Source organism: Monodelphis domestica, chromosome 3 (genome assembly GCF_027887165.1).
Source record: "Monodelphis domestica isolate mMonDom1 chromosome 3, mMonDom1.pri, whole genome shotgun sequence".
NCBI lineage: Eukaryota > Metazoa > Chordata > Mammalia > Didelphimorphia > Didelphidae > Monodelphis > Monodelphis domestica.
In genome coordinates this window covers 290,377,434-290,399,029 of record NC_077229.1, presented here as the reverse complement: position 1 = coordinate 290,399,029, position 21,596 = coordinate 290,377,434, and the positions used below count along the sequence as shown (strand labels likewise).

The 21,596-nt window shown below is 34.7% G+C and overlaps 1 protein-coding gene across 5 annotated transcripts in view; it reads left to right on the top strand.

Moving 5' to 3' along the window:
- The window catches only part of NOL4 (nucleolar protein 4), a 438,053-nt gene that overhangs the window by 82,004 nt on the left and 334,453 nt on the right, over window positions 1-21,596 (top strand). For all 5 annotated transcript variants that reach the window (XM_056823865.1, XM_001380265.5, XM_016431542.2 and 2 more), the window contains exon 2: window positions 4,110-4,259. In XM_056823865.1, the coding sequence (XP_056679843.1) occupies window positions 4,110-4,259 (150 nt within the window). The remainder of the gene's footprint in view (window positions 1-4,109; window positions 4,260-21,596) is intronic.

Below are 21,596 nucleotides of genomic sequence, written 5' to 3'. Positions count from 1 at the left end.
TATGCTAAAGGATGGTGAAAGGAGACTAATAGTTATAGGTCTAGATGAAAGCATAGTCTACCATTCAGGGACATCTTAATCTTAATCTGGAGATAGGACAGTGCAGAACCTTGAAAGCCCTGAAATCTTTTTAAATGTAAGTCTTTAGGATTTTCTGCTTTGTTTTCATGTTAACTGCTTCCTCCCTTCCTCTTTGCCTTTCTCCTCCTTTCCTTCCTCCCTTCCTCTCCCTTCCTTCCTTCTTCCCTCCCTCCCTCCCTCCCTCCCTCCCTCCCTCCCTTCCTTCCTTCCTTCCTTCCTTCCTTCCTTCCTTCCTTCCTTCCTTCCTTCCTTCCTTCCTTCCTTCCTTCCTTCCTTCCTTCCTTCCTTCCTTCCTTCCTTCCTTCCTTTCTCCTTCCTTCCTTCCTTCCTTCCTTCCTTCCTTCCTTCCTTCCTTCCTTCCTTCCTTCCTTCCTTCCTTCCTTTCTTCCTTCCTTCCTTCCTTTCTCCTTCCTTCCTTCCTTCCTTCCTTCCTTCCTTCCTTCCTTCCTTCCTTCCTTCCTTCCTTCCTTCCTTCCTTCCTTCCTTCCTTCCTTCCTTCCTTCCTTCCTTCCTTCCTTCCTTCCTTCCTTCCATCTTCTCTTCCTGCCTTCTTTTCTCCCTGCTTTCTCCTCTCCTTCCTTTCCTTTCTAATTGGCAGCCTTTATTGTCTACTTGATTTCTAGACCCTTTACTGAAATAGCCCACGAGTATATCAATTTTAGTAATTGTAGTGGTGATTTTCATGATTAGCACACATCATTTTTCTAATAACTGAATGGAAGTTATGTCAGGTGCTAACTAATTTCATTCATTGATCCTGAACAAGTAGATTTAAATGGACAGTATTTTCATGTATTGGTCTTCTACTGAATTCTCTCATTGACTTTTAAAGAAACGTGAAGCTTCAAAGGTTTTTGACAAATGTCATATTCAATATATTTGAGAAAATTGGTTTTTTTCTGCATCACAAATGCCAAGAAACCTTCCTGCACCGCTCTCACTAATGACTGACTACTTTGGATGGAATAATTTGTCATTCTCTGTGTCCATTTTTTCTTTACAACTGACATTTCATAATGTGATGTGCATTATCCTAGCCTGTCACCCTGACAACCATGACTAGTTTGGGGGGAAGGAGACTTTACTTTGTTCCAGTAGTTGGGGGTTGGTGGAAGGTGCTTCCTTCCTGCAGCAAAACTGTTTAGGGAGCCCTCTGCTTCTCTAAATGATAGTGCAGCATGACTATCCCTAGGACTCTGTGGTCATGCAGCCTCTTTGGTCATCCCTTCTTATTCTCAAGAATGGGTCATCTCTTGTCCCACCAAAACTATTTCCAGAGCCAGAAATTCCTCTGTCCATCAGATTCCACATCAACCTAATTTGACACAGACAGAAGAATTTCTACCTATGACTTTGTATCCTGATCCAGTCTTCAGGAAGAGATCTGAACAAAGGAGACATGTCATAAGCAAGTATAGTTCAAACAAATTTATGGTTCTTATGAGTTAATCCTTTATGATTTGACTTCCTTCTAGTACTTAAACCATTGTTATGGTTTCCTTTCACACAGATACAGATATAATAATACAAAGAATACTGAATTTGGAAATAGGAAGATCTGAGTTCAAACTCTGCTTCTTATACTTTTGAAATGTGATTGTTTGGGGGCAGCTGGATAGCTCACTCAGTGGATTGAGAGCCAGGCCTAGAGATGGGAGGTCCTAGGTTCAAATCTGGCCTCATACACTTCCCAGTTGTGTGACCCTGGGCAAGTCACTTCACCCTCATTGCCTAGCCCTTACCATTCTTCCGCCTTGGAACACAAGACAGAAGGTAAGGGTTAAAAAAAATGTGATCAATGATGAACAAGTCATACAAGTTCTCTAAGTCTCATTTTCTTCATTTAAAAAATGTCGATAATAGCATATGGAATATATAAACTATGGATTCATTATAACACTCAAAGTGGATTAAAACACATTAGATACTTTAAAGTGCTATATAAATGTCAATTATCATTTACAAGTTGATTCATGACAGAACTTTAGGATGAATCATGATTTTATTTCATCATGATGATGTTAATATCCTTAAAGTTTTTTTGTACTGCTTATTTCATAGATGACATGGACTGAGTGATACCATTAGATGTATTTTTATGTGTATATTTCCTATCTTTCCAACATGCAAGTTCCTTGCAGATATAGACTAGAGTTCGTTTTATAAAAACAGGATTAACTATGTAGCTCTCATAAGTTTAGTTTTTGCAGAATGTTTTGTTTTCCCAGTGTCATTTTAAAATTTTTATTTAGAATATTTTTCCATGGTTACATGATCCATGATCTACACCCTGCTGTTGTCTCCTCCCCCCCTCCCCAAATTGACAAGCAGTTCCACGGGGTCTCAATGTCTTTTATATGTGTGTATATATATATATATATATATATATATATGTATACATATAATAAACCCAATTTTGCATCACATCAAACAACTTGTACCTAAAAACTTTCTCTGAAAATTAAAAAAAATTAAAGTTTTATGTTTGGTTACGTATATATCATTGCAAAGAAATAAAATAAAAATAAAACGATGAAATCTTATTTGATGAAATTGGTAGTTGGGTTGAATGGTAGATGATTTTTCATTCAGTTAGGTCAGTAAAATAAATAAATCATAGTTTGAAAAGAGAATTTCCAATAGATCCAATACACCCTTGATGGTTATTAACACTAGCATCAACATGTTAAATTCATAGGAGAGAAGATAATTTATCATATAATCCTGACTATATTCATATTCTTCATAAATATTTTATCTGGTTAATCAAGTCCTTGTTATTTAAGTAGGTATATCATGAGAGGTCACAAATAGAGACTCTTTAAACCACAGTGAATCTTTTTTCTGTCCATCCTCTAGTTTAGGACCTCATTACCTTTCTTTAACTCTTGTAATGGACTTTTAAATGATCTAATCTCTCTCTCTCTCTCTCTCTCTCTCTCTCTCTCTCTCTCTCTCTCTCTCTCTCTCTCTCTCTCTCCCCTCCAATTTATCCTGCACAGTGCCTCTAAATTAATCTTTCTATGGCACTTTTATCATGCCATTCCCTACTTGAAGCCCTTAGATAAATCCACATGGTCTGCTGAATAAAGTCCAAACTCCTTAGCTTACTATTTGGGGGCCCTAGCAGTTGGTCCCAACTAATTTCCTAAGTTTCTTTCCATATAGATACCCTTTTCTTTAACTTAACGTGACTTCCCACTGTTCCCCTGAACATGCTCTTCAATGACAAACATCACATGCACTATTACCTCTTATCTCTTCTACTAGATTGTAAGCCTTATAAGAGCAAGAGTGATATCTTTTTCATTGTTTTATTTCTTGAAACCTGTACAATAACATTCATTAGATTTAATTGGAATATTTGTTGAATTATTAAATAAATGAATACACTTCTGGAATTGAGGGCTTATAAAAATAAACCCAATATTGCATCACATCAGACAACTTGTATCTAAAAAATTTTCTCTGGTAATTTAAATTTTTTTTAAGTTTTATATTTGGTTATATATACATCTGTGCAAAGAAATAAAGTAAAAATAAAATGATGAAATCGTATTTGATGACATTGGTAGCTGTGTTGAATGATAGATAGTTTTTCATGTCCTTAGGATTCTGAATATAAGTGATAAAAATGATACAAGTTTGTTGTTCAGTTGTTTCTGACTCTTCGTGATCCCATTTGAGATTTTCTTAGCAAAGATATAGGAGTGGTTTACCATTTCCTTCTCCAGCTCATTTTACAGATGAGAAAATTGAGGCAAAGAGGGTTAAGTGACTTGTCCAGGGTCACATAGATAGTAAGTATTTGAGGCCAGATTTGAACTCAGAAAGATGAGTTTTCCCGACTCCAGGCCCAGCATTCTATCCATTTCACCACTATGATAGAGATGGGAATCTTCATTTACTCCATTAGGATGGGTACCTTCATAGTTTAAAAAATGTTTCATAACATTTCATTGAGAATATATATTACATGCTTATTAAAATTTACTTATTAATTTTGCATTCTTTCATTTGTTTTTCAGGATGGAGTAGGGGTAGATGAGAAGCTGTCTTTAAGGCGAGTAGCCGTGGTTGAAGATTTCTTTGACATTATCTATTCCATGCATGTGGAAACAGGGCCGAATGGAGAACAAATCAGAAAACATGCTGGACAGAAGAGAACATATAAAGCGGTAAGTAAAAAAAATCTAAAAAATTATCATATAGACATATATATTCATAAAGGATACATTAAATCTTTAAGACTTTATATACATTATATAATAGGTTATAGCCAAACAATATTTACAACTTCATTTTAGCCACAAAATCTATAATTTATGTTTTGTGCCTATAGAACATACATTTAGACAAGTATTACATTATGTACAAGTAAATTCTACTTATATTACTCTGACAATCCTGCAAAAGTATTATTTTAATTAGGAAGTTTCAACAATGGCTATAACCAGTGCACAATGGACTATACCCAGAATCAGCTATCATTAGGATATATATATATATATATATATATAATTATTGGAGATTATTTATATTTTAGAGCAAAAATTTTTAGTATCTTTACAATAAAAGAATATTTGAACAACAGCTTTAATATGTTATTGAGCAGATAAATCAAACAATATATTGCATTATTATGGAATTTAAAATAATTTCTCAAGTGTCTAATGGCATTTCTGGGTCTACCTAGATACTTTAATTCAATTTTTAAATTTAATTATGCTATTTTGTTGTGAAATTGGATTTAGAAAATTCACATCTTTCTATAAGCATTTTTATTGTCCTTTTTCTAAGAGCTACTAAAGCATAAATTGATGTGCTTCTAATGTGAGAGAAATTATACATTCCATGGACAAAATCATTAATCAGTGATTGATCCATAATTAAACAGCCTTTGTTTTTGGCTACTGTTATCGTCATTATTTTCCTCTATATTGATACACAATATCAGTCTGGATGAATTTTTTTTTACAGATACAGAAAAAGTGTGAAATGTTCAAAGTTTCAAATACAGGTACTTATGTTTGAAAATTAGCTACTGAGCATAAGAATAGCTTCTTTTCCATAACTATTTTTTTGCTATATTGCTAGGGCCATATCAAATCTTTAGAGTTGCATAATAACCTTCGATATATGTTATATTTATACCCTTATCTCCATGATTTTGTTTCCTGGCTGTTTACAAATTGCATGGTATTTGAGCAGGCACTTTAGCAATTTTCTCACCTAATTCTGCCAAATTAACATCATTTTTATCTTTCATCTTGAGATTTTCTATCATTACTAATGATAATTATTCAATTTTAATATTTTGATATAAAGTAATAATCACTGAACATGCTAATTTTCACTTTTCCAAGCTAGGCCTGAATCCTTGGTCTTCATTAGAAAAGAGTCAATACATTTATCTACTAATCCCTCTAACTATACATTATTTTATGGTATTTCACTTGTATGAAACAGATTCATGAACTTTAAGATTCAGTGGGACTTTTCATCAATGGAATACCAAAATATAGTATTATCTAATTAAATGAAATACCTGACTTTTATTTTTTTTTTTTGCACAGTGGTATGTTATCCAGTATACAATTTTTATAGTTTAGTCTTCGAAATACCTTCATTAAAGACTTTTTGTTGTAGAAGTTGACAACAATATAGGCCAGTATCTCTATGTAATTCTATGTTAATTTTCTTACAGGATTATATGGAGAAATTTTAATTCATACTTACTAGACATGTAGGACATCCATTTAAATTACTTTTTCATAATATTTCATTTCATATTAACTGTTTAAGAATATTGTCTGTGTTATTTTACTGGAGAAACAATGTGGGGAGCAATAAGTCGCATCTTAAACTTGGTGTATTTCCTGATGAGACTGGAATGTGAACCCAGTTCAACTTTGTACCCTTTCCAACCTTCTTTTACTTACGTTCTTTTCCCAGCATGCATTTATTCCATCCGCTAACTAGTTTTATCCTCTTTCTACATTGTCAAAGTTCCTATTCCATTGCTCTCTAGCATATTTATATTATATCCCAGTAGTGTATGTTTTCTAATCTAATTAATTCTTGTATCACTAATTAATTTTAGAAAAATAATCAGCTTTGCAAGCAAAATAATGTCTATCCTCTATAGTGAAGAGTTCACTTCACAGAGAATAAAAATATAAGATTCTTCATAGAGTTGTTAAAGACTGTAATAATCCCAACTTGTGAAGTATAAGCTCTCTTCTCTGAGAATTATCATCATTATTAGGGATGTTGAGAGAGTATACTGGATAGCTAATGTTTCTTTTTAATTTCAACACTGCAACTCTAGAGCCTTTACCATCACAGTCATTTTTCTCTTCTCTCCTTCGTACCTCTCCCATCTTCCACTTAACTGATAAAATAAAATACATTTATCACATGACTAATCATTAGTATAATATATTCATTTTTAGCATTATGGTTGGTCAATATAGTATATACATTTTTGCATATTAGTTTATATATTGTCACTGTGAAGGAACTGGTGAGACTTTTATATTGAGTTAATATGGGGATGCTTTTTAGTTTTATTTAGCTGCAAAATATCATTCCCTGAAATATCTAGGTAATGTGCAAATGAAACTTGATTTCTCCATGATCTGAATTTAGGTACCTGCCCTTTTGTTTCACATAAGCTCTTCTGAAAGTCCTCATAAAATGACACATTTTAGGAATAGATAAAGATTATCTCATCCAATAGAATTTTCTTGCTTGCCTCATTCCAATATCTTCTTTTGCTTTTTAATCTACATACGTGTGTATATATATATATGATATTTATATAATATAATGGGCACATACAAAAATGTATTACATGTAATAAATGCCAGTACAGATCAACTCGATTTATCTGCAGTCATGAAGAGGGGTTAGTGGTATAGACAACCTAAAATTAAATTTAAGAACTTTTTAAAAAGCACTAGAATAGGGGTTTGGGATATGTTTTTGTATCTTGAGGTTTTGATGACTTAGGATTTAACTTCAAAGAAAATAGTTAAGCCATAGTATCAAAACCTATGCAAAGAGGAACTCTGAGATTTTTGCCATTTCCCAGTCCTTTTATTTGCCAAATTTTTCTTAAAACCAACAAGAGCTAGAAATAGAACTTTTTCTCTTAGCTATCTTTCTTCCCCAGGCTTAGTAGATCTTGTTCCTGCAAAATTCCCTCTAGAATTGAGATTGTTTAAATATTTGATTTTGAAAGAGTAGCCCTGTTATATACAAAGTAAAAGTGTGTGATGACGCTAGAATGAGTAATTAAGTAGAGTCGGTGCTGTCAAAAAAGGGAACTGTATGTGTTGTTTCCTTAGCAAAGAGTAACTAAGCCAAGTATCACAGGTGAAAACAATATTTGCCATTGATAAGCCACACATATGAAGAACTGTGAATGATAGATCATATATTTGCTTATGTGCAAAAACTGCTGATTAGGACACTAGTTCACTAAAGTAACAACCAACTACTGTGCATGGATGGTCCAATGAAACAGTTTAATAGCTGTGCCAACTGCTTTTACAATCGCAGTCAACTTCTCAATCCATGTAAAAAAATAAGACTTTCGCTGAAGAGGAAAAAAGAGCAGAGATTGACAGAGAATAGACAACAGAAAAGAATTTGGAAGATGAAAGTGAGAATAAACAAAGGATTCAAAGAAACAGAAGGAGAACACTGGAACATGATATAGTAAAAAAAGAAAGGAAAGTCCCAGCACTGAGGTTCTGTGCTTCTTCTCAGATTAATCTTTCTACTTTGAATAAATACCTTTATTATAACAAAAAAAATACTAACAAAATGTAAGAGAAAAACAGGAGTTTCAAAAAAAGCATTAAACATCGATGAAAGGATGAGAAGTGGTAATATAGGAAGAAATAATCTGAGTTAAGAAAAAAACATGGAATTTGGCTTCAATATTTCATTCTAGAATTTGGCTACTATATTTCTGGGAGTTTTCATTTTGGGATTTCTTTTTGGAGTTGCTTAGAAAGAGTTCATACTGGTTTCCTATTGAGAAAAAGGAAATAGATGCTAACTGTACTGCCTGACTGACAAGGTGACCTACAAGAAATATTTTCAAAAAAGTGTACTTTTTGCTCTATTAATCAATTAATTATTAGTCCTTATTAAGGACCTATCTTGCACTAAGCTTTAGTCTAGTTTCTATCCTGTACCTTGCCAATAAAGATAGCATGTTGAAGTTTGAAGTGTAGGTTACTGATCAAAGGAAACATCATCTAGAGGCATAGGATTGAACAGAGAATGAGCCAGCTAGTATGCTAGAGAGAGTGAGCAACCATATATATGTGGGAGACAGCTAGAGAGCTCAAATGAGATAGACTCAGTCAGTGGAGAAGAGAGAAGCACGTGGGAGAACCAGTGAATGCAAAATTTTTATTTCACATAAACTTTTCTGAAAGTCTCAGGATAAAAGATTCTAGGATCAAAGTCAAATGATGAAAATGACAGCAGAGAAGTTAGAAAAATAATTGCAAAATGAGAGGAGAAAAGATAGGAAGGAGATCATTGGACTTGGTTTTTCTAGAAGACTGAATTTGAATTCTACCTCTGGCAGTTACTACCTGGGTAAGCCATTTAATAACTTTGAGCTTTGGTTTCCTCATCTTTATAATGAGGACAAAATTAGGACCTACCTTTCATGGTTGTTTATGAGGACCAATTGAGATAATATGTGTGAAATGTGAGCAATTATGATCTTTAGTATTATTAAGATAAAGATGTGGGAGAAAATTAAGGCTTGCCCTTGACCCTTTCCAAGGCTCGTCTGTATGGTCTGGATTTTGTTGCTGGAGAAAGGATTGCAAAAATTTCATGAACATTGAGATCTTGGCATCCTCTGTTGGTAAGAGGACTCAGAAATTATGCTAGAAGATGGATCAAAAAGGGTAGGTTGATGAGTGCATGTGTCACAGATAAAGACAGTGAGCAAAAATGAGTTAAACAATGTATCTATAAATTTTGTTAACTCTCATGAAGGCAAGATACAAAAAATCACAATTTCATATTATTTATAACTCTTTAAAAATTAAAAAGTTTCACTCTCCACCTTGTAGCATTCTTTTCTGCTACTTATTTTCTCTTTTGTGGTTAAACTCCTTGAGAATGCTATCTACAAGTGATGTTTCCACTCATTTCCTTCTCTTTGTCTTTTTATCTCTCAATAGTCTGACTGATAACCTGATCATTCAACCAAAATTGCATTTCCCAAAGATGTCAAGGATCTCTTAAAAGCACAATCCCAAATCTAGTCACCTTTTCTCAGTCTTCATCTTTATTTAACTTTAATTTTTTCACTTCTAAATTCTCTCCCTTCTTCCATCCCCTCTCATATCTATTGACAAAGCAAGAAATATAATAACCTTCATACATGGGAAGTTATGGAAAACATTTCCACATTAGCCATTTCAAAAAGAAAGAAAAAAACAAGACAAAATAAAGGGAAAATTTTTTTCAGTCTGCACTGAGTCCATCAGTTCTCTATCTGGAGGTATATATATATAATGAGACTTTGGACTTATAGTGAATCATATTTTTCAGAATTTCTAAATCTTTCATAATTGATTATCTTTACAGTATTGCTGTTACTGTGTATTCTCCTTGTTCTGTTCACCTCACTTTGCATCAGTTCATATAAGGATTTCTGATTTTTTTTTAAATCATCTACATCATTTCTCATAGCACAATAATATCCTCAGTTTCTAATTCCTTGCCACCATAAAAAGATCTTCTAGAAATATTTTTGTACATATGGACCCTTTTCCTTTTTTCCCTTTAATCTCTTAGAGGTATAGACCTAATAATGGTATTGCTGAGGCAACTGTTATGCACAATTTGATAGCTTTTTGAACACAGTTCCAAATTATTTTACAGATTGGTTTAGATTAGTCCACAGCTCACTAACAGTGCATCAGTGTACCTATTTTTCTGCATCTCCTCCTGTGAGGTGGCAATTCAGAATTGTTTTAATTTGCATTTATCAAATTTTTGGTAATTGGAGCAAATTTTCATATGACTCTTGATAGCTTTTATTTCTTCCTTTGGAAACTATATCCTTTGATTATCAACTAGAAAATTGTTCTTATTTTTAATAAATTTGGCTCAATTTGCTATATATTTGAGAAATAGGATTTTTTTTAAACCCTTACCTTCTGTCTTGGAGTCAATACTGTGTATTGGCTCCAAGGCAGAAGAGTGGTCAGGGCTAGGCAATGGGGGTCAAGTGACTTGCCCAGGATCACACAGCTGGGAAGTGTCTGAGGCCAGATTTGAACCTAGGACCTCCCGTCTCTAGGGCTAGCTCTCAATCCATTGAGCTACCCAGCTGCCCCCGAGAAATAGGATTTTTATCAGAGAAACTTTCTGCAAAATTTCCTTCGTTTTCTGTTTTTCTTCTAATTTTGGCTACATTGGTTTTATTTGTGCAAAACTTACAATTTAATGTAACCTAAATTATCCATTTTACTTCCTGTGATCCTCTCTATCCATTTGGTCATGAACTTTCCCCCTATCTATAGATATGGCAGGCAATTTCTTCCATGCTCCCTTAATTTGCTTATGATGTCACCCTTTATGTTGAAACCATGGACTTGTTTTGAGCTTATCTTGGTATCTTTGATGTGAGATACTGGTCTATGACTAGTTTCTACCAGACTACTTTTCAGTTTCTAGAAGTTTTTGTCAGTTAGTGAGTTTATAACCCAAGAGCTGGAATCTTTGAGTTTATCAAACATGAGTCTACTGTATTCATTTGCTTCTATATATTGGGCATCTAATCTAGTTCACTGATTGCTCTATTTCTTTTTCAGGACCACACTGTTTTAATCATTACACTTTATAATATAGTTTGAGATATGGTACTGCTAGACCCTCTTCCTTTTTGGGGGAGGTTGATTTTCTTGATAGTCTTGACTTTTGTCCCTCCAGATGAATTTTGCTATTTTTCTAGCTTCATAAAGTAATTAGTTGCTATCTTGATTGGTACAAGGCAGAATAAGTAAATTAATTTTATTATATTCTTTTGGCCTATCCATGAGTAATTAATATTTCTCCAATTCTTTAGATTTTGTTGTGTGAGGACAATAAAATTGTGTTCATACAGTTTCTATGTGTGTGTCTTGATAAGAAGATTACTAAGTGTTATCTACTATCTGCAGTTATTTTAAATGGAATTTCTCTAACTCTTCCTGCTTGGTTTTGTTGGTAATATATAGATGTGCTGATGATTTGTATACATTTATTTTATATCCTGCAACTTTGCTAAAATTGTTATGATTAGTTTTTTAGTTGATTCAGTAGCATTCTCTAAGTAATACCCTCCTATCACCTACAAAGAGTGATAGTTTCATTTCCTTGGTACCTATGCTTATTCCTTTAGTTTTTTTTGTCTTATTACTATAGCTAGCCTTTCTAGTTTAATACTGAATAATAGCATGATAATGGATATCCTTGCTTCACCCTTGATCTTATTGAAAAGGCTTCTAGCTTATCTCAATCACAGACAAGTCTATTTCTCCTACTGGTTTAGATGAGATCATTATTGATACTTCTCCCAAAGCACAATAAATTCTACTCCAGTTTTCAATTGTGTTTCTTATTAACAATACATTTTAAAATTCTGATTTCTAATCCATTCTACTATTCTCTTTCATTTTATGGTTGAGTTTATCCCATAAATATTCACCATTATTTTTGGTAACCCTGTATTTCTCTCCATCTTATTATCTTTTATTTATCTTTCTCTCTTTTAAAAATTCTGTTCCATTCTCAGAAATCTGGTTTGCTTTTGACCATTCCCTCTCTTAATCTACCTTTCTTCTTATCACCACCCTCTACTCCTTTATCTTAACAGTTTTCCCTCCTACTTTCCCTAGTAGGTAGATAGACTTCTAAACCCAACTATGTGTGTATGTATATATATAATGTATATATATATACATATATTATTATATTATTATATTTTGTATATAAATGATAGTTTAAATGTTGCCCACTTTTCACACCATTTCCCCCTCCATTGTACAAACTCTTCCTGGTTTGCTTTTATGTGAGATTATTTCCTCATTCCTTCATTCCTTCCTCCTTCCCCCAGTGCATCCATCCTTCATATCCTTATGTTTTTCTTTTGAGATCATCAGGCATAATAGACTCACACCATATCTTCTATCTAAGTAGACTCCTTCTAACTGTTTTAATGATGATAACATTTTTAGGGATTACATGTATCAGCTTCCCATTTGGGAGGGTAAACAGGTTAGCCTTCTTTAGACCCTCATGATTTCTCACTTGTCCTGACTTCTTGCTGTCCATGCTCCCATCCTCCTTCTGTCTCTGTGTGAATCTTGTATTGTCCTGGGATCTTTGCCACTTGAGCTGATTTCAACACAGGCACCTGGGCTTCTATGTGAACCCACAGAGGCAAGCCTGTTGGTAGAGGCTGTCAGTCTGTTTTTCTGTGGATAATGTGAAGGAAATCAGTCACTGATGTTACCTTGTTTGCAGATTTTGTTAGAGAGGGTCTTCCTAATTTTTTTAAATTCCCTACTATCAATACTTTGGAAAATCAACATGGGGAAGTTACTGGATCAGCCTTACACCTACACATATGAGGAACCTACTCAGGTGGGAGAATGATCAAAACATTCAACTGTCCTTGGATTTTCCCTTCCTGAGTCTTGACTTCTCCACCTTCACTTGACTCCCCCATTTCCTTCTGGGATTCTAAGCTGAGACAAGTTCTTCGGTCTCTGTGTCTGGCCTCTTTAGTTATTTTCATGTGGACCAGATACGGAAAGGTTAGAATTTTTCCAACGGGCAAGTTACAAAGAAAATAAAATGAAACAAGACAATTCCAAAGTATAAAAACAAACGTTTTATTTTATTATTGTCAGTTTGTTTTTACAGATTTTTTTAAATGTATAAACACTCACTGGCTTGGCTGGAAAACAGTTTCCTGGATGCTTTGTCTCAGTCTTATTTTTGTCTCTGCCTTTCTCTGGGATAGATCTTAGAATATGTGGATCAGCCTCTAAATCTAAACTTGAGGGGGCAGCTGGGTAGCTCAGTGGATTGAGAGCCAGGCCTAGAGATGGGAGGTCCTAGGTTCAAATCTGGCCTCAGACACTTCCCAACAGTGTGACCCTAGGCAAGTCACTTGATCCCCATTGCCTAGCTCTTACCACTCTTCTGCCTTGGAATCAATCTTTATTCCAAGACAGAAGGTAAGGGTTTAAAAAAATAAGTCCAAACTTGACAAGTTGTAACCACTGCTAGTTCTAGTGGGATTTTCAATCTTTCCTCAAACATGTACTATCTTTCTAGTTCTGAGTATTAGGGTTGTTCTGGCTGGGGCCCCAGAACTTCTTGTCTTATTCCTTTCTTGAAAACTGCTTCCTTCATCAGTTCTGCCCTTTCTACCTTTCCCTGCCACACACAGTAGAATTTTAATCACTCTGGATATGACAGTAATAATCATTCCTTATCATCTCCCCCCACCCCTTTAAAAAAACTTTCTTTCTGTCTTAGTATCAATAGTATGTATTGCTTCTAAGGCAGAAGAGTAATAAGGGGTAGACAATGGGGGTTAAATGATTTTCCCAAGATCACGCAGCTCAGAACTGTCTGAGGTCAGATGTGAATTCATGACTCCTTTCTCTAGATCTGGCTCTCAGTTCTCTGAGCCTTTTTTTGTATCATTTATAAGAAATAGGTATTCTTGATGGTTCCACAATTCTATATGTATTTATCAAGTTTCTACTCTATAAAAATCACTCTGGGGATGCAGAGATAAGTAAGATGCACACAGCGTCCATACTGAAGGATCTTATAGTCCAGTCAGGGTGGTAAAATGATTATGTAAATAATTATAATTAAAAGCAAAATATATTCAAGTACCATAAGAAACTTAAACAAGTGTTACAGAATCTCATAGGAGGGACTGAAGATGATGCTACATGAGGCCGAAACTAGAGGTGTTTCATTTGGGAGGAATGTAAAAACTTTTTTTTAGTCTTTCAAAGGCTGTCACGTGGCATGTAGCAAAGGATTTGCTTCCTTGGCTACAGAAGGCAGAAGGACATACAGAAGGCATAAAACAGATGAATAAATTTCCTATTAGAGCTGCCCTAGAGTGGAATGACCTGCCAGAGATTTGGGGTTTCTTATCACTGGAGGTTTGTCAGTGGATGCTAGACAAGGAAAATGAGGATTGAGAAAAGGCTATTGGATCTGACAACTAAGAGATCAGTAGTAGTAGTTTGAGATAGAGTAGTTTCTATGGAATGTGAAGGTCAAAAGCTGGATAGTAAGCAGTCACAGAAAGCACAGTCTCTCAGTGATGAGAGGATCTCCCGCATCATCTTGTCCAACTATACTCGATCATTTATTTGCTTGATTTGCTCATTTATCTGCCAGGGTATAGTTTGACCTTTTCTCAGTCCTCATTCTCTTTGACTTCTCTCCAAACCTTTGACACTGTTGATCACATTTTCCTCCTTGATTCTTTTTCTCTTTACATTTTTCAGGATACCATTCCCTCTCGATTCTCCTCCTTCTGTCTATCTAAGTGCTCCTTCTCTGTGTCCTTTGCTGGACCTATATCCAGATCATGCCCTCTAACCCTAGGTGTCCTTTACAATTCTGTCCTAGGTCCCCTTCTCTTGTCTCTTTCTATTATATGATCACTTGGCTATATAAGCTCCCACAGATTTAATTACTATTTCCATGTTGATGATTCTCAAATTTACCTGTCTTGCCCTAAACTCTCTGTTAACCTCCAATCTCATATCTTTCTTTTTTAAATTTGCTGTTCATTTGTTTCATTAAAGTTCCAAGATTTTACCCTCCTTCCCTTCCTCCTTCCCCTCCTCACACTAGAGAAGGCATCATTTGACCAAAAAAAATATGTATATATAAAACCATTCATTGCTTGTTTCTATTTAATAGTTCTTTCTCTGGAGGTTGACATACCCTAGTTATTATTCAAACAATGTTTTTGTTCCAGTATATAATGTTCTCTTGATTCTGTTCATTTCACTCTTCATAATTTCATGTAGGTTTTTCCATTTTTTAAAATTACCTGCTCATTTTTTTCTTACAGTGTAGTAATGTCCCTCTTGATGATATGCCACAATTTGTTTAACTATTCCCCAGATGATGGGCATCCTTCAATTCCCAGTTCTTTGTTACCACCAGGAGAGTTGCTATAAATATTTTAGAACATATCAGATCTTTTCCTTTTTCCCTGATCACTTAACCTAATAGTGATATTGCTGGGTCAAAAGGTGTCCACACTTCCGTAACTCTTTAGGGATAATTCCAGATTGCTCTCCAAAATGTTCACAGTTCCACTAACAGTGTATTAATGCCCCCCTTTTACCACATTCCCACTTTTTGCCTTTTTATCATTTTAGCTAATTTGATAGGTATGAGATAATATCACAGGCTCGTTTTGATTTGTATTTCTCTGATCAGTAATAATTTAGAACATTTTTCATATAGTTATATGTAGCTTTGATTTATTCATCCATATCTGTCTGTTTATATCTTTTGACCACTTATCAATTGGGGAAAAGCTCATATACTTATAAATTTAACAAAGTTCTTTATATATTTTTATATGAGAACTCTATCAAGAAACTGTCAATAAAATTTTGCCCAATTTTCCACTCTTTGTCTAATCTTGGTTACATTAGTTTTATTTGTACAACCTCCTTTTAATTTAATGTAATCAGCAGCTTTTCAGATATGAACTTGATGTCTGAAACTCAGAATGTCACAATTTGAATTTATTTTCTCCCCTCATCACTATTACTCTAGAAGGCAGCATTGTCCTCCCTCAGACTCATATCCTCAGAGCCATACTTGACTTTTCACCATCTCTCACGCCCAATATTCAATTTATTTCCAAGGCCTGTCAATTCCCCCTCTATGGCATCTCTCATATAGACCCTCTTCTATCCTCTGACACTACCAGCACCCTTGTATAAACCCTTATCCCCTCATGCCTGGACTGTTATAATAGCTGCTTAGTGAGTCTATCTGTTTCAAGTCTTTCCCTGTTGCAATCCATCCTCCATTCAGCCAAGAAAGTGATTTTAACTAAAGTTCAGGTTTGACCGTGTCACTAGCAGGCTCAATAAACTCCAGGGGCTCCCTATACTTCCAGTATCAAATATAAAATAATCTTTTTGACATTCAAAGTGCTCTTCATAACCTAGCCTCATCCTCCCTTTCCAGTCTTCTTACATCCTAATCCCCAACATATAGTCTTCAGTCCAATCACACTAGCTTTCTGGCTTTTCCACAAACAAGACTCTCCATCTCTAGGCTCCCTGCATTTTCTCTGGCTGTCCCTGGTACCTGGAATGCTCTTCCTCCTTAACTTTACCTGATAACCTCACACAACTCCCTTTAAGTCTCAACTAAAATTCCATCTTCTATAGGAAGCCTTTTCCAATGTCCCTTAATTCCAGTCCTTTTTCCTTGTTAATTATTTCCTATATATCTTTAATATAGCTCGTTTGTATATTTTTGTTTGCCTGGTATCTCCTCTATTAGATTGTAAGCTCCTTCAGAGCAAGAACTACTGTTGTCTTTTTTTTTTATCTCCAGCCCATAGCACAGTGCCTGGCACATAGTAGGTGTGAAATAAATGTTTATGGACTGACTGCTTCATAGTATTACCAATAGAGTGGTTCTAAAATTATAGTTGGCTTTATGGGGCAGTACAGTATAATAGATTTCTCCTTCCCTAAAATGCAGATAAATGGCACAGTGGATAGAGTGCCAGACCTAGAGTTGGGAAGATTCCTCTTTCTGAGTTCAAATCTAGCCTCAGATACTTCCTATCTGTGTGACCCTGGACAAGTCATTTAACCCTGTTTGCCTCAGTTTCCTCAGCTATAAAATGAGCTGGAAAAGGAAATAGCAAACCATTCCACTATCTTTGCCAAGGAAATCCCAAATGGGGTCGCAAGGAATCAGACACACTTGAAAAATGACTGAATAGTAAAGTACTGGCTTTGAAAACAGGAAGACCTGAGTTCATACCCTGCATTTGACACATATTGATTAGTGTTAGCCTGTGCTGATCACTTTCTTCCTTTTCTAAAACTATGGGTTGTAGAGAAGTTGCTAACCTGTCTTAGTAGTAGTAGAAGTGTCTTTGTCAGCAATTTCCCTGTATTGGTCCAGTCTGTATCCCTAAAATACATTTAACCTTGTTGTGTCTTGTATTCTTGTATTCATTTATTGTTTTTCTTTTGTTTCCTCTATTATAATATATTGGAGTGGACTCATCAGCTGCTTGTTTGAGGGTTCCTACAAGATCAAGGTTGGTTTTATGCCATTCTTTTTTATTAGGGATGGCTTTACTTTGGTTATAGACTCTGTAGGTCTTATGTGGGAGGACCAGAAGACCCTGCTATTCAAACATCCTTCTTTTCTGCCATTCAGCCTTATATTCTACCATTATACATTCATTTCTTTGAGTCAAAGCAATAGCCATTGCTGCTTCAAAAACATCAATGCATACCAACTAATTATAATTGCAACCTATGGAGGTGACATGCCTCACTACAGTGTTGTCAAACTCAAAATAAAAGAGAGGACCACTAAAAAATCCACCACAAATGCCAACAGAAGGAACAACAAACTAAACTACAAGTAAACATGTGAATTTATTATCTAATTTTTCAAATACTTTGTTGTTAAATGAATACTACAAATTCATTTATATACTTCTTTACCTCTGTAACAACTGGTTGAGATCAAGGATTGAAAACAATAGGGTTTTTGACAGAGAACACTAAAAAAGGGGAATTCTGGAGAAAGGGGTGTGGCTTAGGAAGAGCAGATGTAGGTGGTGCACCAAAATGATGATTGTTTTTTTTTTTTTAAAACCCTTACCTTCCGTCTTGGAGTCAATACTGTGTATTGGCTCCAAGGCAGAAGAGTGGTAAGGGCTAGGCAATGGGGGTCAAGTGACTTGCCCAGGGTCACACAGCTGGGAAGTGGCTGAGGTCAGATTTGAACCTAGGACCTCCCATCTCTAGGCCTGGCTCTCAATTCACTGAGCTACCCAGCTGCCCCCCAAAATGATGATTGTTGAGGTAGCCAAGGGTCAGCTAACTCTGAGGCCACTCCAACCCAATATTCAATTTATGTACACATATGTGCATTAATATAAAATTAATTATATGCATAAATACATAGAAGAAATTAATTTTGTACAACTATTTTTCAGTGGTCATATACCATAAATATTTATTGTATGTTTTTTTGAAACACTCATTTTAGAAAGGTACTATTCCGATAAATGTTGTATACTATCTCCTTCCTTCGCAAGGTAAATGATTAAGTAATATGCCTGTATACAAAGTGATAGCAATTATCGACACGTTCCATACAACATTGGTGTTTTCTTCTTCCCTCTCGGCTCCCCAATATGACATGGCAAATATGTATATGAAACACTAGGCTGAGTAGAACCATCTTGCAAAATGTTTCTTGGAGAATAAAAATTAAAATTTTGCTCCTGCCTATATATGATCACATTATGAGGTTTCTACCTTTTTGACACCTACAACATAATATAAAAAAATGTTGCATGTGGTTATAGAAAATGAGATCAAGAAACTCTTCTGTGAAGAAGCTTCACATTTGTTTCAGGAAATACTCTGACACAATTTTTCCTAATGTGACATTTTTTGAGATGTAGCAATTATATTGATCTCTCTCTCCAGATGTTAACTTCCCCCCAAGCAACACATCACAAACTGATTTCTTTTGAGTCTCTGTATTCCAGTCAGAGGTATCATCCCTCTAAGTCTCAGGTCAAATTTACATTCCTTGTTTTGGATCCCTAGTTCAATTTGATCATTTCTAGTATTTTTGTCATTGTGTAGCCATAGTTTTAATGCATGTTGCACATTCAGTGACCAGTAAAATGGAAATCTCCTTGAGGACAGGGAGTGTTTTTTAATTTAAATTAATCTTTGTGTCTCTGGCACACTGCACAGTGTCTTACAAATAGCAGGCTAGCAATATATTATTTCTTAATTGAACAATTGCATACAACCGTTAATACCCAAGGCATCTATTTCTCTGTATGGAGTGTTAGATCTAGACATAAAGCACATAGCATTAAATTGCAGTTACAGGTTAGGACAAGCCTATCATGTTAAGTAACTGTGTAAAATGAACACGTTCAGACAGTGTACTATACCAGATGTGTGGAACTTCTCAGGAGGAAAAAAGTAAAATTCGATGTCACAACAATTAAGTTTGTTAATGAAGTCATATTAAAGCATTGTAATATTGTGGTTCATTGATGTTAGTGGCCTCATTGTCCATGAAGGTCTGGCTAGAGTCATCAAAGGGGAGAAAAACATTAAAACCACCAGCCCTGTGATTCTCAAAAATGGGCTGTCGGGGACTTGAAAGACAAGAGAACAATAAGAAGGAAGTGAGAGAAAGAATCAGACAAAAACAAAACAACAAAAATTCTCATCACAACATACATCACACATCACTTTTTGTTCACTCATTTTGGTCATGTCCAGTTTTTTGTGATCTCATTCAGGGTTTTCTTGGCAAAGACACTGGAGTGATTTTGCCATTTCCTTCTCTAGCTCATTTTACAGATGAGGAAACTGAGGCAAACAATTAAGTGATTTGCCCAGAGTCACACACACAGTAAATGTCTGAAGTCAAATTTGAACTCAGAAAGATGAGTCTTCCTGACTCTAGGCCTGGCATTCTATCTACTGAGCCACTTAGCTCCCTCACTGTGATACTTAGATCCCCCAATACATAATAAATATATCACAATTACTGTCAGTGCTCTCCCCCCCCCCGTATGTCTCTCTTTTTCTCCCCATATATATGTATGTTTGTGTGTATGTTTATACATATACATATATACATGTAGGTATACATATAAATATATGTATACATCTCTGCATGTATATATATACAAAACATATATATTTCTAAATATATATGTTTTAAGGAACAATATCTGTTCATTACTCAAGCCAGTCCCCATCTGTTGTTTAAATATTTTTTGAAATTTCATTTCCTTTTTCAGGTTATCTTGATGCTATCAAATGATGCCTGGTATGTTGTATATAAAGAAGTCCAAAAGAGCTAAAGGTCTTAAGAGTGCATTTTGGAAGAGCATGACTCCAGATTCCTGGGCCTGGAGAAAACAGCAGAGATAATTTAGTCTGATTCCCTTATTTTACTGATGCAGATGCTAATGTCAAGAGTTTAAGTGGCTTGCTTGAGGACACATCACCAGATAGTGGCAGATTCATTAGAATTATATTCTTTAGTTTTAGAATTTTAGAAATTCTGTGTTATTTTGAAATTTTATCTAAAAACATTCCCTTGAAGAATTAACACTCCAAAAATGAATATGAAAACAGGATCAGATCTAATAGTTTAATAAACTGGGTTCTGAGGGACTAACTAGGAAGGAGGCATAAAAGGCCTGAAACTAAAGAGAATTGGAGTTGTTTTTGTGTGAAGTAGTGGTTGAAGGAAGTGGTGTTTGAGCTACTTTTTGTATTTGCTGAGAAAATAATTTTATCTTTGATTATCCACAACACCAATAGTATATTTAGGTCCCTGTGTCTTCAAACATGCATAATTTAACAGAGCTAAGAGACCAGTGATTACTTATATATTGATAATGGTGATGATGATGTAGTTATTTAAAGTTGTCAAATAACTTTTCATATGTTATTTGATGCTCCTAATCTGGAGCAATAGTTGCTATTATCATCTACCTTTTATAGATGAAGAAACTGAGGAAGACAGAGTTTAGCAGCTAGCATCTGAAGTAAAAAGTGAAGTTAAGTCTTCCAGACTCTAGATGTAGCATTCTTATCAAATATGCCACCTAATTGCCTAGCTATATACATTTCAGTACAATGGAGAGATAATGTTTTTTTTTTGTTATGTGATCCTCTTCTTGAATAAGCATTTTTATATTTTAAGTGAATTATCTCTATACAATATATCAGAAAAAAATTCACCTTTCATATCAAAATGAGTTAATTATACACCTCTTATTATTATACACTGCTTATCTCTTATCAAAGCCATCCTTAAGAGATAGCACATATGTAATATCACCCCTTTAAAGAATCTAGTGTCTCTAATATCAGCTTTACATGGTTTTATATATATATATATATATATATATATATATATATATATAATATAAAGACAATTTGGAAATGATCATAATACAATTTGAGCTTATTCTAACATGTAGCAAAATTTAAATTTATGCTTAGATTTAACAAAAGATACAGTAAAATAGATATTCTAGATTTGAGAAGTTGGCTACAAATACTAACATTTACTCCTTATTCTAAGCACTGTTCTTACCTTAAAATCCATAAAGGGCACACAGCTACTGGGACTCAGTGCTAGGATAGAATCCACAATTA